Source organism: Gobius niger (assembly GCF_951799975.1).
Source record: "Gobius niger genome assembly, chromosome: 21".
NCBI lineage: Eukaryota > Metazoa > Chordata > Actinopteri > Gobiiformes > Gobiidae > Gobius > Gobius niger.
Genome location: NC_136872.1, coordinates 1,477,636 through 1,496,111, shown reverse-complemented (window position 1 = coordinate 1,496,111; position 18,476 = coordinate 1,477,636). Strand labels below are relative to the sequence as shown.

At 45.7% G+C, this 18,476-nt stretch overlaps 1 protein-coding gene across 1 annotated transcript in view; it reads right to left on the bottom strand.

Moving 5' to 3' along the window:
- Positions 1-1,052: 1,052 nt before the first annotated feature.
- Positions 1,053-18,476, bottom strand: part of LOC306980264 (sodium/calcium exchanger 1-like) — a 131,250-nt gene continuing 113,826 nt past the window's right edge. The window contains exons 12-16 of the mRNA XM_079579584.1: positions 14,451-14,557; positions 10,720-10,844; positions 6,361-6,460; positions 5,679-5,951; positions 1,053-1,705 (exon numbers count right to left, since the gene is read on the bottom strand). Of these exons, the coding sequence (XP_079435710.1) occupies positions 1,326-1,705; positions 5,679-5,951; positions 6,361-6,460; positions 10,720-10,844; positions 14,451-14,557 (985 nt within the window). The 3' untranslated portion in view covers positions 1,053-1,325. The remainder of the gene's footprint in view (positions 1,706-5,678; positions 5,952-6,360; positions 6,461-10,719; positions 10,845-14,450; positions 14,558-18,476) is intronic.

Sequence of the window (18,476 nt, the reverse complement as noted above, 5' to 3'; positions counted from 1 at the left end):
GGCCTCAGGCCTGGGCTGGCCTCAGGCCTGGGCCTGGCTCAGGACAGTGGGAGTCCTGTTCACAGCTGGCCTCAGGCCTCGGCCGGGCTCAGGCCTCGGCCGGGCTCAGGACAGTGGGAGTCCTGTTCACAGCTGGCCTCAGGCCTGGGCCGGGCTCTGGCCTCAGGCCTGGGCCGGGCTCAGGCCTGGGCCGGGCTGAGGCCTCAGCCAGGCTTAGGCCTCAGCTGGGCTCAGAGAGCAGATCTTGAGGGTGAACAGAAGGACGGATCCTCATTGGTCACCTTCAGAACTAGCTGTGTTCCCATTGGTTGTTTTCCGTCTGGCATTGATTTGGCAGTATGTCCAGCTCTGTTCTATTCTGTACACAGTAAAATATCCTGTTTCCTTTCCACACTGGCATGTTTACAATTAACACAGCACAATATTGAAAACCAAATCAAATGGTTTAAAACAGAGACTGGACTTATTCCCCCCCAGCGGTCCGTTTTGTTGCAGCTACAGACTTACACCCATGTTTGACTCTCACATTTGTGCTTTCTACTTTAAGTGCTGTAAGTAAAGAAGGCCTGTGAAATATGCAAACAAACAGTGTCCTGAAATTCTCATATTTTGTGTGTCCACGCTGATTTCTATGGAAACAGAATGGCACTACATGCCTAAACTTATTTATTGGGTTAAGTGATGCGAGAGGGGCACCAGACACTTTTAGGCTTTTGGCAGAAGTTCAATAGAAATGAAAGCTTTACTTCATAAGGTTGTGGTTATTTTAGACAATTTACCCATATGGTTTAAGTTATGAAAATAGAGAAATCTTGAGACTGAGCCAGTGCCTTTATCAACAGAACACAGCATTATAATCTTGTTATAATGGTTTGATTCCCACAGGTGCACACAATTGTTGTGTCCTTGGGCAAGACACTTCACCCACCTTACCTCCAGTGTCTGACACTAGTGTATGAATGAGTGAGTGAGTGAGTGGGTGAATGGTTCCGAGATGTAAAGCACTTTGAGCCTAGTTACTGTAAGTTAGAAAAGCTCTATATAAGATTTTTTCATTTTATAACCAGGTCAACTATAACCTGTTTAACAACAAGTCACCTCGGGGGAATGTAGGCCCTTTACATGCTTACTCATTCTATTAACAAATGCTGTTTGGAAAGTAAATCATGCCAGTGTGGATTTGTTTCATTGAACGACTTCTTGGCGAGCTCCAAAGAAAGACCAAAATGGGGCATTAAACAAACAGAGGTGATATTTTGTTGGCATTTTCTTCATCTCAGAGTCTCCTCTCTCCCCACGTTGGCAGTAGGTCTCTGGTCATGGCTCTAAAAAGACGGTATATGGCAGTAGGCGTCCAGTGAAGCCAGGAGGATGTAGATGAGCCAGAAGGAGATGAAGATGATGGAGGTGATAATCTTGCAAGTCCGCGGGCCGCCCAGTTCCCCTCCGGCCACTGAAGCCCTGCGCCGGTACAGCAGAATGCACACACACACCACGGCCATGATGGTGAACAGCGTCACAGAGAAGGCCAGGTTCCCCGGTTTCACACGGAAAGGCTGGCCCCGGGAGCGCCAGGCCACCGCGGCGATGGTCCACGCCACGCCGATGCCCAGGAACACGTTGACCGCGTTGGAGCCTGTCACGTTTCCGATGGAGGCGTCCGCGTACTGGTCCTGGATGGCAGCCACTTTACTGGCAAAAGTATCTGAAACACACAACAGTGGCATAATATCATTAGGGTCAGACTTCTTAAAGCCACACTGTGGAATATTCCAGGTTTCACAGAAAATAAACCATTGATACCATGTGCGTCTGCTAATCAAAATGAAACATTTTGGGGTTGAAATAATGGACCTCATGTTTGGCAACGTGTATTAAAGCAAAATGTTTCATTATGTTTTGTCTCACAGCAAGAAGGTCGCAGGTTCAATTCCTGTGTTGGCCCTTCTGTGGAGAGTTTGCATGTTTCTCTCTCTCTTATTGGATGGTTTTGTGGTGTGGGTTATTACCTGCCGTCCCCCCTGATCAGGAGAGAGGGTTAGGTTTAGAATTAGGGTTATGATTGGGGTCAAGAGTGGAAATGTGATGTAAGTTGTGTTTCACTCATACAGATCTTGCACATATTTTTAGAAACTAGAAGGTCATTGCCTTCAAATGAGGTATCACACTGGCATATGAGCTGTAAGCGCTCCTGCCAATGCGCTATGCTAACCCTAACTAACCCTAAACCTAAGCTAACCTAAGACGGCAGGTGAAAAATCATCCATTATGCTCGATTCAGGCTTTAACGTACTTTTGAATTAACATTATTTTGTAGGTGATGTTTTAATGTCTTAATTATACATTATGTTCAGTTATGTCTAAAAGTATTCCAATAACTTTTAAGATAAGATAGCCTTACTGATCTCACAATGGAGAAATATACTTGTTACATTCAGCTCTCAGAAACACTCGCTGTGTGCTGCCCTTTCATTTGATAGAGCTGTAATTCCACTCACATGAAGCCGGCCCCGCTGCTGGCTGCTCGATGCTCCATGTATAGTCTGGTATGGCAGACTTCAGCTCGATTCACAGAGGAACCTTGTCTGACAGGGACTGAACAACAAGAGCTTGGGCATTCTGCTGTCCCATCTGCAGAGGGACTCCCATCAGCCCCGAGTCTATGTATAGCCTGTCCGTCCATGGGAGTGGATCTCTCCTTCTGTGGTACTCCCTGAGGTTTCCCTTTTCTCCCACTGGGTTTTGGAGTTTTTCCTTGCCGTAGGTCTTCCGAGTCTAAGGACGCCCCGTGCACGTCTCCATCTTTTGCTGATGCTTATTTATTTAGACAGTACATTTGCTTGGACATTACTTTGATAAAGGGGTGCCGAGGGACAAGATTGCCCACAAAAATGCATTTTCTGTGCTTATTTCCTATTTATTGTTATTGCCTGCAATGCACAAACAATCCACCAGGGGTGGTGTTTTCTGTTGTGATATTGGGCTACACAAAACAGATTGATTGCCTGATTTTTATTTTATTTTGCACCTTTACAGTACAATGTGAAACAGGTATTTGAGAGGAAAATAGCAGTAGGGCCCAAGAGAAAAGTTTACTATTATCAAACATCTCATTTGAAAGGGCAAAATCTTCATAATTCCATAACTGAAGTCTGATTTGATTATTCAACATTGTCAGAATGGAAAAAATCAAATCAGAAATCAAATAAGAACATGGTAAAAACTCAGATTACGTCGATGATGTTGCAGGAAATGGGTCTCCAGTGGGAAATATACAGTACACATTTGGGAGTAACTTTGTCGTACTTTATTTTGTACATAAAGTGACTGAGCTGTGCCCACGTGGAATACGTTTTTATGGATTTTTATGGATTCTGCAACGTTTCTCTTTACTATCCAAACCTTCCTCTGTTTTTAAGTTTAAACACAACTACGTCCTCAATACAATGTGCTTATATTTCCACACGTTCAGCTTTAGTTGACCTTTATCAGGGACACCAGAGAACATGTGCATTCAGAGAATAGACTTTGGCAGGCGCGCCGAGAGGACGACAGCCAGACTCGACGCCTGCCGCTGATTAGCACTATTCACACCCCCCCAGCTCAACACAGAGCCAGAGATGAGTCCAAAACCAAAGCCAGTGCCCAACAAACATGGAAGAAAGTGTCGTTTGAACAGTCCACACAGACACGACAGTCCCCAAACACCTGAACAAATCAAGCAAGCCATCAAAAAGAGTGGAAAGGTTCATTTCAATTCAATTTAGATGTAAAGCAGGGATCCAAGCAGCTGAATATCCTGTACTTTAGATGGTCTGAACTTCAGCTTATACTTCAGTTCTGACTTTAAAACATTCTAGAAAGACTCTCACAGTTCAAATTGTCAAACCACCACATTGAGTTCACGCATACTTGTCAACTTTTCGATTTGAAAATAAAGGACATTTTGCGGCAACCCCTGCACGCCGTTCCATCACCATAACCAAGCTCCAAGTTGGGGTAAATTACGCTAGTTTCTTGGCTCAAACAGGGTATTTGACAGCTCGGAGTTTATGTGTTATCCGGGTCTGTGCCTTACTTTATAACGGTTATAACTGTTAGGACAGTTCTTTAACGTTTCTTCACACGAGGACACGAGTCATTCTCTCTGCGTCATAGGACTTTGGCTCAGTATACGCTGGACTATTGTTAAGCAGTCTGTCTGTGCTGTGTATGTGCCTCTTAATATCAGCTTATGGCTCTATTCCACATAGCGACTCCACCGCGCACTACATGATCTACATGCACGTATCGACTCCACACACACACTACTGCTTCCACCACACACGCACATAAATTTGTTGTGGGCTGCGCCCCCACAAAGGAGCATGCTGTACAGATCTCATTAAAAGTTTTTAGAGCCGCGATGAGAACAAATGTGCACAAATACTGCCCTCTGGTGGGAGTTATGGAATCATTCAGAAAAGAAACCACTAAATTACTATTAGCACTATAATACATATAATACTATGAAGGTAAGCTACATGCAAATGTTATGCTAACACCAGCTAAAGTTGCGCTTACAGCGGCTAAATACTAATATCAGCAAAACCCACAGCCGTGATGTTGTGAAACATTAAATCCGTATGACGTGCGTGTCAATAGTGAGGCCTGTCCACTCTCTCATGTCCAATCAGAGGCCAGCAGTCTGCTGACGTCACATCAGCCATGGGTCAGCGCTTTGGCCACAGCCAGAGGTCAGTCCCAAAACGTAAACCTGGTCAGACTGGTTTGGCCCTGGCTTTGTTATGGAAAAGCTCGACAAACCAGGGTGACCAGGCACTGGGCTGATACGCCTGTGGAAAGCCAGCTTTAGAGTCATGAGGACAGTCTTCATAATGATCCGCTGGAGCCCGCAGTGAGCACCACACACAGTACTATGTACACACTGTGCATACTACAGTGCAGTGCAGTGTACAGGTGGGTGTACTGACTATGTACGAGGCATGGTGTACTGCATGCTGAGTGTAAACATGTACACAGACTGTGTACTGTGTGCAGGTGGCTGTACCAGCCTGAGGGCCACACTTACTGGAGCAGAACACACTTTCTCACACTCTCAGTGTGATGGATGGTTCTGATGTATATGATGGATGGAGCTATAGCGTAACACTGGGTGTTTCAGGGGAGCAGCCGGACGGACTAGACCAGGCCAACATTTAGAACAGTGCTTTTTTTCAATATTTATTTTCTATTGAAGTAGAGAAACAAAGGAAAAATATAATAATTGTTTTGGTCAAATCTTCATTTTTATATTCATACAACACTAATTTGTGGGAAAATAGAGTATTTTCTGTAATTATAAAATCAATTCTTATTAGGGTCCACCCCAGGATTTTGGTGGGTATTGACAACATCCCAGTTAAGAACCACTGATTGAGAACACACACAACTGAAAGTGTTGCTCAAATTACCGACAGTGATCTAATATGAATGTGCATGTGCATCCAGCCCACTAAAAGGGCTCTGCCCCCGTCTCCCTCAGGCCTGCGGTCTGAGTCACAGCTCCAGCCCAGACTCTGAGTGTGAACCTGTGGACCAACAGGGCACACTCTCCTCTGAGCACAGAGGAACAGAGTCAGGGATGAGGCCAAAACACAATGACTGTTACCAATGAGGCTCCTCCTGGCCGTGCTCACCTGGGACGGAGGTGCCCAGAGCCACAAAGACCACGGCGGTCACTGAGTCTTTGAGACCGATGGTGCAGCCGAAGTGCGAGGCCAGGTCCCCGGTGACCGCGGTCAGCACCCCAATCAGGGAGATGGACACGAAGAAGCAGGCCCAGCCGTTCCAGTACTCTGTGGGCGGCACAAAGGCGAACAGCACCTTCCAGAACACGGTCAGGAAGTGCATGATGTAGTCGAAGCATGAGGGCAGACGCTCCTCTCCACTCTCTTCATCGTCGTCATCTCCTGGGGAATCAGGCCAACACCCGGGTTAGAGACACACAAGCATAAAGCCATCCCTACAAAACGCCTCAAATCCTGTTGAAAGCCTCACTTTAAAAGAACAGGCCCCCGTTTTTGAGCTTAGACGAGTTGAAGCGTACCTGTCTGGTCTTTGTACATGTGCTCAGTCACACAGAGAATTCTATGGGAGTGCAGTAATGTGGAGATATTACTGTACGGACGTCCAAGCGCTCCTAAGGTCTTATTACACCGACGATGGTAGAGCGTGTCGTCTCATGATCGGAAGGTGAAGCATTTAGAAACACTATGTGACACTATGTGAATTCCCTCAACACAAGAATCCCTCCATTTTCACGCCTGTTTGAGTCTTTGGAAGTGTTGATTCATTGATAGTTGATGCAGGGGTTCTTACCTGCGCTGACCGTGACGGCGCTGACGAACTGCTCCCTCCAACTGCTGCTGCCCACCACCAGAGCCAGGTTGGTCTTCTTTATCAGCTTATCCACCGTGTTCTGCAGTGCACCACACGCACACAGTCACACAGACACGTGCACACAGCCACAAAGAACATGTCGATTAATGAGAGTGAAGATGTTAACTCCATTCAGAGAGAAAAGGCAGATTTCGGGGCCTATAATTATCCACTTATGCCAAAGAGAGAAGATTTTAATCAGCCCCAGAAAACAGTGTGAAAAAGCCAGCCGACGTGCTGCTCTGGCGGCGTCTGACATCCCAGAAAGACCGGAGGCAGAGTGCAAGGGGTTCTCACAGTCAGTGTTAAACAGCCCGGATAATCCACTATTCAGACTTTTTCAACTCATTTTTGGTCAAAACTGGGGTAAATAATTCTTGCTGTAGTTCCTTTTGCCAAACGCCTGTTTTGTGGGGAAACAACATGCGCGGGTGTCTAAATATAGCCAGGTCTAAATCTGCGCTGTGTATTTCTGTGGTGGTCTATCCTTGTTCCTCTGACAAAGCCGTACACGATGTGCGTATGATTCAGCTACATGAGTGGGGGGCATTGTGGCAGCAAGAAAGGAGTTGGGGCAGCTCAAAAAGTCAGTTTAAATGAACAGAACGCGGGCTCTTTGGACAGAAAGCAGCAGAAAGGAGCAGGGCATGCTGAGGACAGGGAGAGGAGGGAGGGGTCACCTGTTTGGAGCGCCACACCAGTTCATCCACTGCTCTCTGCGTACACACACACACACACACACACACACGCACACGCACACACACACACACACACACACACACACGCATGAGGATGGACAATCAGTTTGAACGTAATGAAACAAACAAAAAATGTAAATGCAATCTAATAAACAATTATTCTGATAAGATATATATATATCATACTTAATGTTTATGATGAGAAAGTATTTGATGATTGAATTTTTCTTCCATTTTTTGTCAGATTATGTCAGAGCCCTCTAGGTGGCGCTATACTGTGCCACGAGCAACGAGAATCGTTATTCGTTGTCTTTCATACCTTCAGCTATTAAGCTGCTAAACAAGGATGAATCTCGTTTGTAATCATTAATGTGCCATCTTTAGATCGATGATGACTCCAGGCTTTTCTAAAGCTGCTGACTTACTTTATCTGTATGTATTATTCACTATGTATCGTATTTATCAGATGGAGGAATGTGTGTGAATTGCACCTTGGAAATAAATCAAGTTTTCTGAATCTGAATCTTGACTCAGTTATACTCACTGCAGTACTTTCCTATTTGTGATGATTTTAAACCTGAATGTAGTACTGATTGTAAAAACCTTGTAAACATAATCAGGCTGCTCAGATCACTGAAAGCTGTGAAACCTTCTCCCCCCCCGCGAAGCATGGGGATGTAAGGACTGGGTTTGGACCACAACTAGCCATTTCAAATGATCAAAGTCGTAAGACCTGGTTTTGACCTTTTCTCTTCTGTGATTGTCACAGTTGGAGTTGGCACTTTTGCTATTGCTGATTTCATTAGAATTTCAATCACAATACACAAAACATTCATTAATGACTATACAGGTCTGAACAGCATTCTGTCACATGCCTAAAACCTCATCAAAATAATGTGGGCCCTTTAAACATGGTGGTGCTCCCCGTGGAACATGTTGGTTAGACTTTTAAATATTCATCCTCCCACCCTCCCAATAGATTCTCCCTCAGTAGAAACTTGTTGGTGCCAAATATCTCCATGATTGGTCAATATTATTTTAGGGTATGCTTCAAGTAAGTTTCAATAATGGGCGTACAAATTCCAAACATTTTCATGTTTTCATGTTATAATATAAATTGCTGTTTAACACAAGAATGACAATTAAAGTGCTTGCTAAAGTCATCAGTAATTAACTCATTGACTGCCAATGACGTTGATAGATGTCAATTGAAATCTGAATGTTGACTGCCAATGACATCTATAGACGTCAATTAGGTTTTTCAATGGGAACAGCTGCAGCAAAGCCTTGAGCATGTCTGGTGCATTAGGTTGTGTTACGTAATGCTGCCACCTAGTGACTCAATAAAAGAACTGCAAGTTATTTTATTGAATCACTAGGTGGCAGCATTGCTCTTTCGTTTTCTCAGCCTTTTGATTTGAAAATGGCTGGCAGTCAATGAGTTAAAGAGCTATAGGCAGTGTTCTCAAGGACTGGCAATGTCATGTCAGTGATAGTTCAGTAGAGTGCTTGCGAGATGTTCATAGCTCAACCACCCTATAGGCCAGATCTTGTGGCGGCGCACGGGGCGGCGCAGGCTCTTGGCGAATTATTTTCCGAGTGGCGGCGCTATATGTGCCATTGGCCTCCGCCACCTGTGAGGGGGCGTCACAAGAGGAGGTGACTGCACTGATGGAAACACGGCTGACATTCACTTCCTGGTTTACATTGCGCTGTCTTGCGTTCTTTCTTAAGCCTTAGGCTCTCACAGGTCAAACTAAAAACTTTATTTACCCCATCGTGAGCTAAACCATGTTCACGTCTCCAGAGAAAAAGAGCTACAGCGTCCGCTGTGGTGCGGATCGGCCGCGCTCGGCGTGAACGCGAAGCAAAACAAAAGCACATGTTCACCCCACACAACCACACAACCACTCCTGGAGGCGGAGTCGATCTGGTTGGAGGAAAATCTATGTCTCCACCCACTTAAATGCACTAAGTCTGGAGTGGCAAGATCACAAAGTGCTCCTACTGAGCACAAAATGTCCGTTTTGATGCACAAGATCGGGCCCTATGTGTCGTTTGATGACGTGGAAGCAAGACCCTTGATCACTGTTGCCTTCATTGAATCGAGATACAGTTTGTGGTGTTCTGCGACGACCTGTAGTACAAACTCTGTCTGTTTCTCATATTTGGTCATCAAGGCATTGTACTCCTGCTTAGTGCGACTCCTCGTTCGGCAGTGTCGTTGACAACGCGATGTTCGCGGACCACTTCTTCAGCGTTTGATTCCCAAATCTGGACTTGTTGCCAGGAAAGAGTTGGGGAGTAAAGAATCTCAAAGAAATTGCATGTGTTGCTGATACCAAAATCCCTCAGCCTTTTATCATGGATTGTGGACTGGTCCATTGCAATTCGTTTTGCAGGGTCCTTTTGTGCACTGTGACTTAGTTGCTTAATCATAGCCCTTTTCTCAGCTGCATCGACGATCGACGATGAGGAGCTTCAACAGACGCAAGTCACCTGCAGGAGCTGATGTTGGTAGTCGGGATAGGAACCATGACCATGTATGCTGATACTCCCAACACGCAGAAGTTGCCAAGTTCTTGTCTTTCTCTGTAGGTCAGTTTGAAGCCAGCATATCTGAAGATAAACATTTTTAGCGTGTAACTCAGCCGTGCCATGAAACGAGTACGGTGTATGGCACCTGGCTTCATGAACGTTATACCACGTGATGGTGCTCCTCCCAGAAACACTATAAACCGTCTTTTCACTTCAAAAAGTATGAAGAATAGAAAATGCCTCGGTAAATCGGTATTGGCAAGTACTAAAATCAAGGTACTCGTACTCATAGCGGTTTTAGAAAAAGTGTTATCGGTGCAATTGTCACATGACCAAAATGCAGGGATAATAATTAAGTAAAATTTAAATGATCGGACATAGACTTGACATTCACCTTAAGGCCTGTTCATACAGTCACGTCGTGTGGCTGTTTATACCGAGTGTGAGCGACGCCACGACACGTCTTCTTGCATTTCTCAGTTTCTACTAACTTCAGCCGGCTTGAGCATACCCTAAATACACTGATCTTCAAAATAATTGGTAGGAATTAGTTTCTAATGAGGTAGTACCTGATAGGATGCTGGGAGCAATAAAAAAGGCATTTTTTTTTTTTTTTCAATGAGATAAGGACCACCCTAATGGTGGTGCTCCCCGTGGAACATGGTGGTGCTCCCCGTGGACAGGCCCTCGGTCTCGTCAGATCTTGTCAGATATCTGAAGCTGAACGGGGGGGCCCTTCTGTTTCAGTTCAGCAGAAGCACTGCTGGATACATCTGACCAACAGAAGGACCGTTAAAGACTGTTAAATGTAGTCTGGGGAAGACAGGTGAAATGATGACAACAACAGGAAGCTTCTATGACTCTATGACGGTCCAGCAGCTTGAACGTGGCCTCACAGTGGCCTCCGCCGGTCACTCTTGTCGTGATCTGGACTGGTTAAAATGAAGGCAGTGACATGTTGCTCATGAGTGAATGAAGTGGCTGTTGTGAAGAGCTGTGGGTGATCAGTGTCATGTGTAAAGCTGTACAAACACCATTCCCCGGTTGTGTCAAGTGGACGTACCTTGAACTCGTAGGACTCCTCGATGATGACCTCCACAGTGGTGTGCTCTCCCAGACTAGGGCAGCCCATCTTGGCCACCTCCTCCTCCTCGGCCCCCACGGGAGGCTTGTTCTCGTTTGAGTCTCCTGCAACATCACACAGAGCCATGTGGTTTAGTCGTGACTTTGTGACTGTGTTCCATGTGTTAGTGATGAGATGAGTCAGGTCCAGCTGCAGGTCCAGTAAGTCCAGCAATGATTCTCAAAACAAAAACATGAATTAACGGACTAATAACGGACTCTCAGTTGTGCTATTGCTGGCCAAAAGAATGAAACACATATAAAACACTGACAAGTAATGATAGACGATAGACGTGAGCGCATCAAAAAGGGTCCATGTTGTATGTAAAAATGTGTGGTCCACGGGTCCACTGTTCAAGGACGAAGGCCAGAGCAGATCTTATAGAAAACAGTGGAGAGCGACTTGCTCTAGTACCTAGTGGTATTTTTAGCAGTTAAAGAAAGGCAGAGGTGAGGTGCACAAAAGCTAAAAGTCCTTTACTGTGACACTGCACCGCCAGCGCAGAGCGAGAGACATTCACTGATAGATTAGACGTCCATTGCTCTGTTATAGGAAGAGACCGGGAGAGACGGGACTGAAAAAGAAGGGCCACAGGGACCAAAACCCCCCCCCCATCCAGACACCCACAGGACAGCACCCACAGCCAATCACAGCACCCGAGGCAGAGGGCTCCCCAGAGGAAACTGGGAAGTCAAATCGAATAATAAGTTCACTAAAATAAAATAAGACCGAGAGGTAAAATACATAAATAAAAAATAAATATTAATAACAGTTAAACATCAATTAAATGAATTATATTATATATGAAATATATATTGTGCTGAGACAAATAAATAGGCCTAGCAAAAATGCTAACTAAAAAGGTGGGTCTTGAGCCTGCTCTTAAAAAGATGAACGTTCTCTGCAGCCCTGAGCTCCTCCTCAGCCCTGAGCTCCTCCTCAGCCCTGAGCTCCTCCTTAGCCCTGAGCTCCTCCTCGAGGGCCGTGATATTGGAAATTTTTGTTGGCTTTAGGAATAACTAGGAGGCCCCTGAGGAGGAGCGAAGGGGCCGTGAAGGTTCGTAAGGTAAAAGCAGTTCTGAAAGATAAGAAGGACCAAGACCATTAAGACATTTAAAAACCATTAAAAGAACTTTAAAATCGATCCTGAAACACACGGGGCCAATGCAGCGATTCTAAAACCGGTGTAATGTGGCCCCGCCTCCTGGTCTTCAGGACACGAGCTGCTGTAAACCTGAGACCCTCTTTTTGGGAAGACCAGAAAGACCTCGTGCACTCCCCTCCTCTGCTCGTGCACTCTCCTCCTCCCTCGTGCGCTCTCCTCCTCCCTCGTGCGCTCTCCTCCTCTGCTCGTGCACTCTCCTCCTCCCTCGTGCGCTCTCCTCCTCCCTCGTGCGCTCTCCTCCTCTGCTCGTGCACTCTCCTCCTCCCTCGTGCGCTCTCCTCCTCCCTCGTGCGCTCTCCTCCTCCCTCATCCTCCCTCTCCTCTTGTACCGCAGTCAGCTCTTATCTGCCTTCTCTAATTGAAAAGTCATGTACAGCGTGTGATCCAGTACAAATGTCAGTCCATGTACAAGGCTGTGCTGTTCAGAAAGCAATTATACGCACTCCGCTCAGAAACACGCCCCGGGCTGATGCCTCACACGCCTGACTGAGAGCAACAGCACTATATCACTGACAGTATGCAAATAATGTTATTATAGAACGCTCTTCTGAACAAGCTTCCTCCTCCTGATGTAAAACAAGACACGGCTCTTTATCAGAATGTAATAAGTTCAGAAATCACACAAAAGCAGTAGTTAGGGTCACTGGAGCCCATGGGTTAGATTCCAACACAAGGACCTAATATTTTACCATATTTATGAAAATGTTTGTAGATTGTGTTCATATCTCAATCTTGTCCTTTCAGTCATTACCCCGATCTCATGACCAGGTGAGGGTAAGAACGTAGATCGACTCAGCTCCCTCTTCACCACAACTGTCCGATACAGCGACCACATCCCTGCCGACGGTAGCCTGGCTAACGCCAGACTAAAATCACAAGTGATATTTAGTCTGGGGACCACCAATTTATTTTCTCGTAGGAGAGGTGTGGTTTACGATCGTCCAGAGTCGTTTATTGGCCGCTACGAATGTCTATCATGTGTCTGCACGTAACCACAGCCAATCGTATCATCGTATGAGATGACGTATGACGTACCCGCTGTAAACTTTCGAGCTAAACTATTTAAAACACGGACTAAAGCTTGATCGAAAAATAGCGTTGCGTCTGCTGCTGTCATGTTTGATCCGTTAATGAACTTCTTTTTTTTTTTTTATCCGTAAATAAACTACAAGCTTGCGTATATCGAATAGCTCGTCATCGTCTTGCCGTCCCTGCTCGTTCTGTGATTGGTTCCCAAATCCATGCGAACATTTCGGCCATGGTCCCCAGGCTGCTGTGCAGTTCCAAATGATTCGAGCGCACACAGCAGTCCAGTGTTCGCCAGGTTATGCCGACGGTTCACCGATCCACATGAGGCAAAGAGTCTCCACCGACAGCGAATCGAGATCACAATTGTTTCATGGTGAATGAATGAATGAATTATATCCGGAGGAAAGACACAGGGAGACCATGCAAACCCCAAGTTCCAGACAATCAGGTCTCACAGCTCCTTCATGTTACCTGGTGAAAATGAAGCTACAGCTTATAGGACTAGGGTCCTTCCCCCAGCCACGCTTGTGTGGCTTAGCTGCGAGTCTTGTTTCCTGTAGCTCCTGTAGTGACGCCTCCACTGTACTGCAGGATGGGCTCTTGGTGCCTCTTCAGTGTTTCAGAAGAAGAAATCTGAGATGTTTTTGACAGTGTGTGGGGTGTATGCGGCGCGGTATCCGATTGGTAAATACTGTAAGTGCTCTGTGGGGGCCATGTGCAGTTTACCTGTGGGCCCCTCACACCTAGCCAGCCTTTAGTAAGAACATGTATCATGTGAGTGTGTTACAGTTTGCTTGAACTGTTGGACAGTTAGGCCATATGTCCACAGTCAGGATGTCACAAAGTCAAACTTAATAGCATTTCATGGGCCTTATACTAACAAAGAGCAAGTGGGCGTGTTGCACCTGATTTACCATTAGAAACTGTGTGCATTAACCACGGCACGGTAGCGCAGCGGTTAGCGCTCTCGCTTCACAGCTAGAAGGTCCGGTTCGATTCCCACCTGGATGGGGGCCTTTCTGTGTGGAGTTTGCATGTTCTCCCCGTGTCTGCGTAGGTTTCCTCCGGGTACTCCGGTTTCCCCTACCACTAAAAACATGCACAATAGGCCAGGATGAATGCTGTGTGCGAGTGAATGTATGGTGGTGGTCAGAGGGTCCGTTGGTGCAGATGTGTGTAGTCGCGAAAGCGCTTCTGTCAGTCTCCCCCAGGGGAAAGTGAAGCTACAAACGTAGTTTACACCACCGAGTGTGGAGTGAATGTACTCTTGTCTCATGTAAAGCGCTTTGTGACTATGTCTGTGAAAGGCATTCATTATTAGTGCGCGAGCAAAGTGCTCCTGCTCTTATTCCGGAGCACAGAGTGAACATTTCAAAAGTTCTGATGGATAAATAAACAGCCTCCTCCTGTAGCCTATCAGAGCCCATGGAGGATTAAGGCACCAGTCACACGGTCCGGTAGTTTCAGAGAGACTCACCGTGCTTCTGTCCGATCTCCAGCAGGATGGGCTCCCCCAGCTCAATGATGAAGGTCTTGTTCTTCTCGTACTCTTCATCATCAATGATCTTCACCTCGATGATCTTCCTGTAATAAAATTAATTAATTAAATAAAGTAAGTAAGAGTAGCAAAGCTTTCCATAAAGTAGTCATTTGGAATATGTTATTTTAGAGGCATTGGGAAAGTTGTTCACAGCTGGCCCAAATGAAAATCATAGAGTACGGGTCTAGCAGCGATCTGTGAGAAACCCGGCCATCAGCGAGATTCTGTTGAGGTGAAGGGGCAGGGGCTATACTCTGAGCTAGGTAATCCTATTTGCCCCACTGTCCACCATCACAAACTGCCTCTCTGCAAGGACAAACTTCCTCAAACTCAACTGCATTAAATCTGAAATGATGGTCATTGATCTCAAATCCCTCCTCCTCTCCTCTCGGGATCTCCCTCCATTTATTGTCACACACCACCTCTCCCCAGTTCAGAAATCTTGGTTCCATCTTTAACCTCCCACTCTCATTTTAGCCCCAGCAACCTTTTTCCATCGCTGGAACATTGGTCGCCTCCACAGCATACTCTCCACATCTGCTGCTGAAAACTTCATCCATTTATTAAATCAAGACTCGACTACCGCAGTGGCCTCCTTTAGGATCTCCCTTCTTACGACTTACAAAAAGTGCAATATGTTCAAAACTCTGCCGCCCGCCCGCCTCCTCATCCACACCCGCTCCAGAGACCACATCACCCCTGTTCTTCAGCAGCTCCACTGGCTTCACGTACAACAGCACATTCATTACTGTGTGGTTATTATTATTATTCATACCGCCTTTGCTCTGCCCAATCCCGTCAGACCGTGGAAGCTCAGCAGGAAGGGCCTGGTCGGTACTTGGATGGGAGACCGTTTGGTAACACCAGGAAGCCTCGCGGATGTAGTGCGTGAGTGAGTGAGTGAGTGGTTGGTGGTGGTCGGAGGGGCCGATGGCGCAGGCTGGTTGCCTCGCTTCCGTCGGTCTACCCCAGGGCAGCTGTGGCTACAATAGTAGCTTACCACCACCGAGTATGGATTGAACGAATAGTGCAATGTAAAGCGTCTTTGAGTGTCCAAAAAAGCGCTATATAAAACCAATGCATTATTATTATTATTATTATCATTACAGGGTTCTGCTCATCACCTACAAAGCCCTCCATAACCTGGCCCTTTGGTACCTCACAGACCTCCTACGGCTAACCTCTTCAAACCCATCACTAAATCACCACAGTGAACCTTGGGGAAACCTTGGTCGAAGTACTCGCCTTGTCACATATCTACTCTGTACAGGCGAGGGTTTCCACTACACATGGGATCGCAGTTATTGGGCGGCGGAATACACATTACTGAAGGAAAAACAGAACGGCCTGAAAAGTTTTGAAAGCCGTGATGAGAACAATGTGGACAAATGCTGCCTTTTGGTGGGGTTTATGGAATTAGTCAAAGGTGCCAAGACAAGTACAAGAGGAAATAAGACAACTCTGGAGGTAAGCTACATGCTAATGTTATGCTAACACCCGCTAAAGTTGTGCTAACAGCGACTACATGCTACATCTGCAAAATCACCTTTTTTAACAGCATATGAGTGATTTTTTTATTTTATTATTCTTTTATTTTAATTAGGACAGTGCACATTAATCAACATGTCAGCAGCAAACCTCAATGTAAATGACAAGATTAGCATAATAGCTAAATTACATCTGCTGTCAGGTAAAAAAAAAACGAAACATTAATTGACAGAAGAGAGATACAGACATAGTACTTGGAACAGATCAAAGTTACAGTCACAGAGGTCAGTTACAAGGACAGTCACAGGTGATATAACATGCCTAAGAAGTTACATTGATAATCTACCTGTGGTAATCTATCGTATGGCCGGCATGGTAATAGTCAGTCTCTCTCCCTCTCTCATTTCAGTGCTTTGGCCACGGTCAGTGGTTGGTCTCAAAACGTATGCCTGGTCAGACTGGATTAGACCGGGGCCTGCCAGTGGAAACACCCCATAAGTGTGTTCCTCATGGCTCCATCAGTTTGCTAGCATGTTTGAAATGAAAGCATATTTTAAAGGTTTTGCAACCTCACTGTTCTCAGAGGCAATTCCAGGCCAGTCTGGTCCAGTCCTGACCAGCCCGGTCTGTTCCCTGTTTGTGTGTGAAATATTAAAACTAAAGCAAACAACAGACTGTTTTAAAGGGCCTATATCATGCAAAATGGACTTTTTGGAGCTTTTAGCCACGTTGTTTTGCTATTTCCTTATAAAAAAAAAACACCCCCAGAGTGGTTTGTGGCTTCATTCACGCAGTTCTCAGCAATCCTCCTGAATCCTGCTGGAAAACGGCTGAGTTGTGACACTCTTACGTTTTTTTTTCTGTAATGTAATGCATTACGGCCTGATTTTAATTTAAAAAACAGCTTTAAAAAAACAACAAACGCACCGCTGAGCGTCTGAACAGATTTCATGTTTGCACTGAAGGATGTGAAGATGGAGCTCTTTCTAAACTATTCTGGACACGCCTGTTCTTTTTTCTTACCCAACGATAATGTCGCGGAGAAAAACGCTCGCCACAATTTGGAATTTCTCTCCGGGATTCAGCGACTATCAGCCAAAATGGTGTTTTTCTGTGACTGTCTCTGATGGATGTTTGGTGAACCTTCACCAGAATCAAAGTGGATTAACTTTTATAACCAACGCGAGTCCCCAATGTGATGGAGAGGCCAGGACAGAGCGGTGGTGAGTCAAAACGCCTGTTAGCGTGTGTGTTAGTGTGTGTGTTAGCCATTTTTACTGTATTGCAGATGTCAACTCCTTATAACTGCATCGTGAAGGAACTTCACTCATTGGTGTGATATTTATATTTATTTTACTGCTAATAATGCATGGGCAGATCCACTCGGAGAGAGGGGGCGGAGTTAACTGAATCGAATCGTCTTGTAAGTAAGTAAGTAAGTAATGTTTATTTATATAGCACCTTTCACAGACAAAAGTCACAAAGTGCTTCACAAAAATAATGTCTTCCACGTTTGGAAAATACCCCCAGAAAATACTTATATTTCTCACAAAAAATAGTACTCCATAGTGGTAGAGGTACAACTTATAATATAACTGCCTATACCTTACTTTGGGATGGCTAAAATAGCAGGATACAGATCCTTTAAGTCTTCATTTCTCCAGATATACACACTGTATGATAAGTGGAAGTGACCTTTTCTTAATGACACTGGTGCGTGTGTTGTTTGTTTGCCAGTATTCCCTCTCAGTTTGATGTGCCGACATGTTTCCAGCTTGTTACTCTCCGACACCTGCTCCCTGAAGCTCCTCTCCATCGCAGCTCTCAGGGGTGGCCCGGCTGTCAGCGGGTTGACATGCCACACTCAAGTTCGACTGGCTCTCACCAAAATAGAACGCTTCCACAGAGGGCGGCCTGATTGAAAAGCGGGGAATAAAGCGGCTTTCGGAGCCCGGGCGGCGCTCCTTGTTTCAGATTCCCTGGTGATTGAGCGACAGTTTGATTTGATTAGCTGTGAGCTTATTGCATTACTGTAATGGACAAATCCACTTTTATATCTGCCACTGCGTCGCTCTCGTTTGGCATTGGCTGCGCAGCGGAGTTTGATTTACACGCCCTCAATGCCCATGTGTGTTTATTCCAAGCAATAATAAAGGGGCCACCATTTTGAGCTCTGTGTGAGCGACTCAGAAGAAATGGGAGCACAAACAGCTCATTTCCCTGAGTGAGGCAGATTTATGTAGCGCTCGGTTTGAGAGCATCAGCCTCCAGCGCCGCACTAAATCTCCTCGCACACATGCACACACGGGGACCGTAAAAGTGTGAGTCACTAAAGAAAAGACCCAACTTTAACAAATGGTGAAGCAATCACAAGGAGCGGTGATCAGATCCTTAACTCAAAAACATGGACAACAGGTCAGGTGGAGTGTGTTTGGGAGTGAGGGTGTGTTTGGGAGTGAGAGTGTGTTTGGGAGT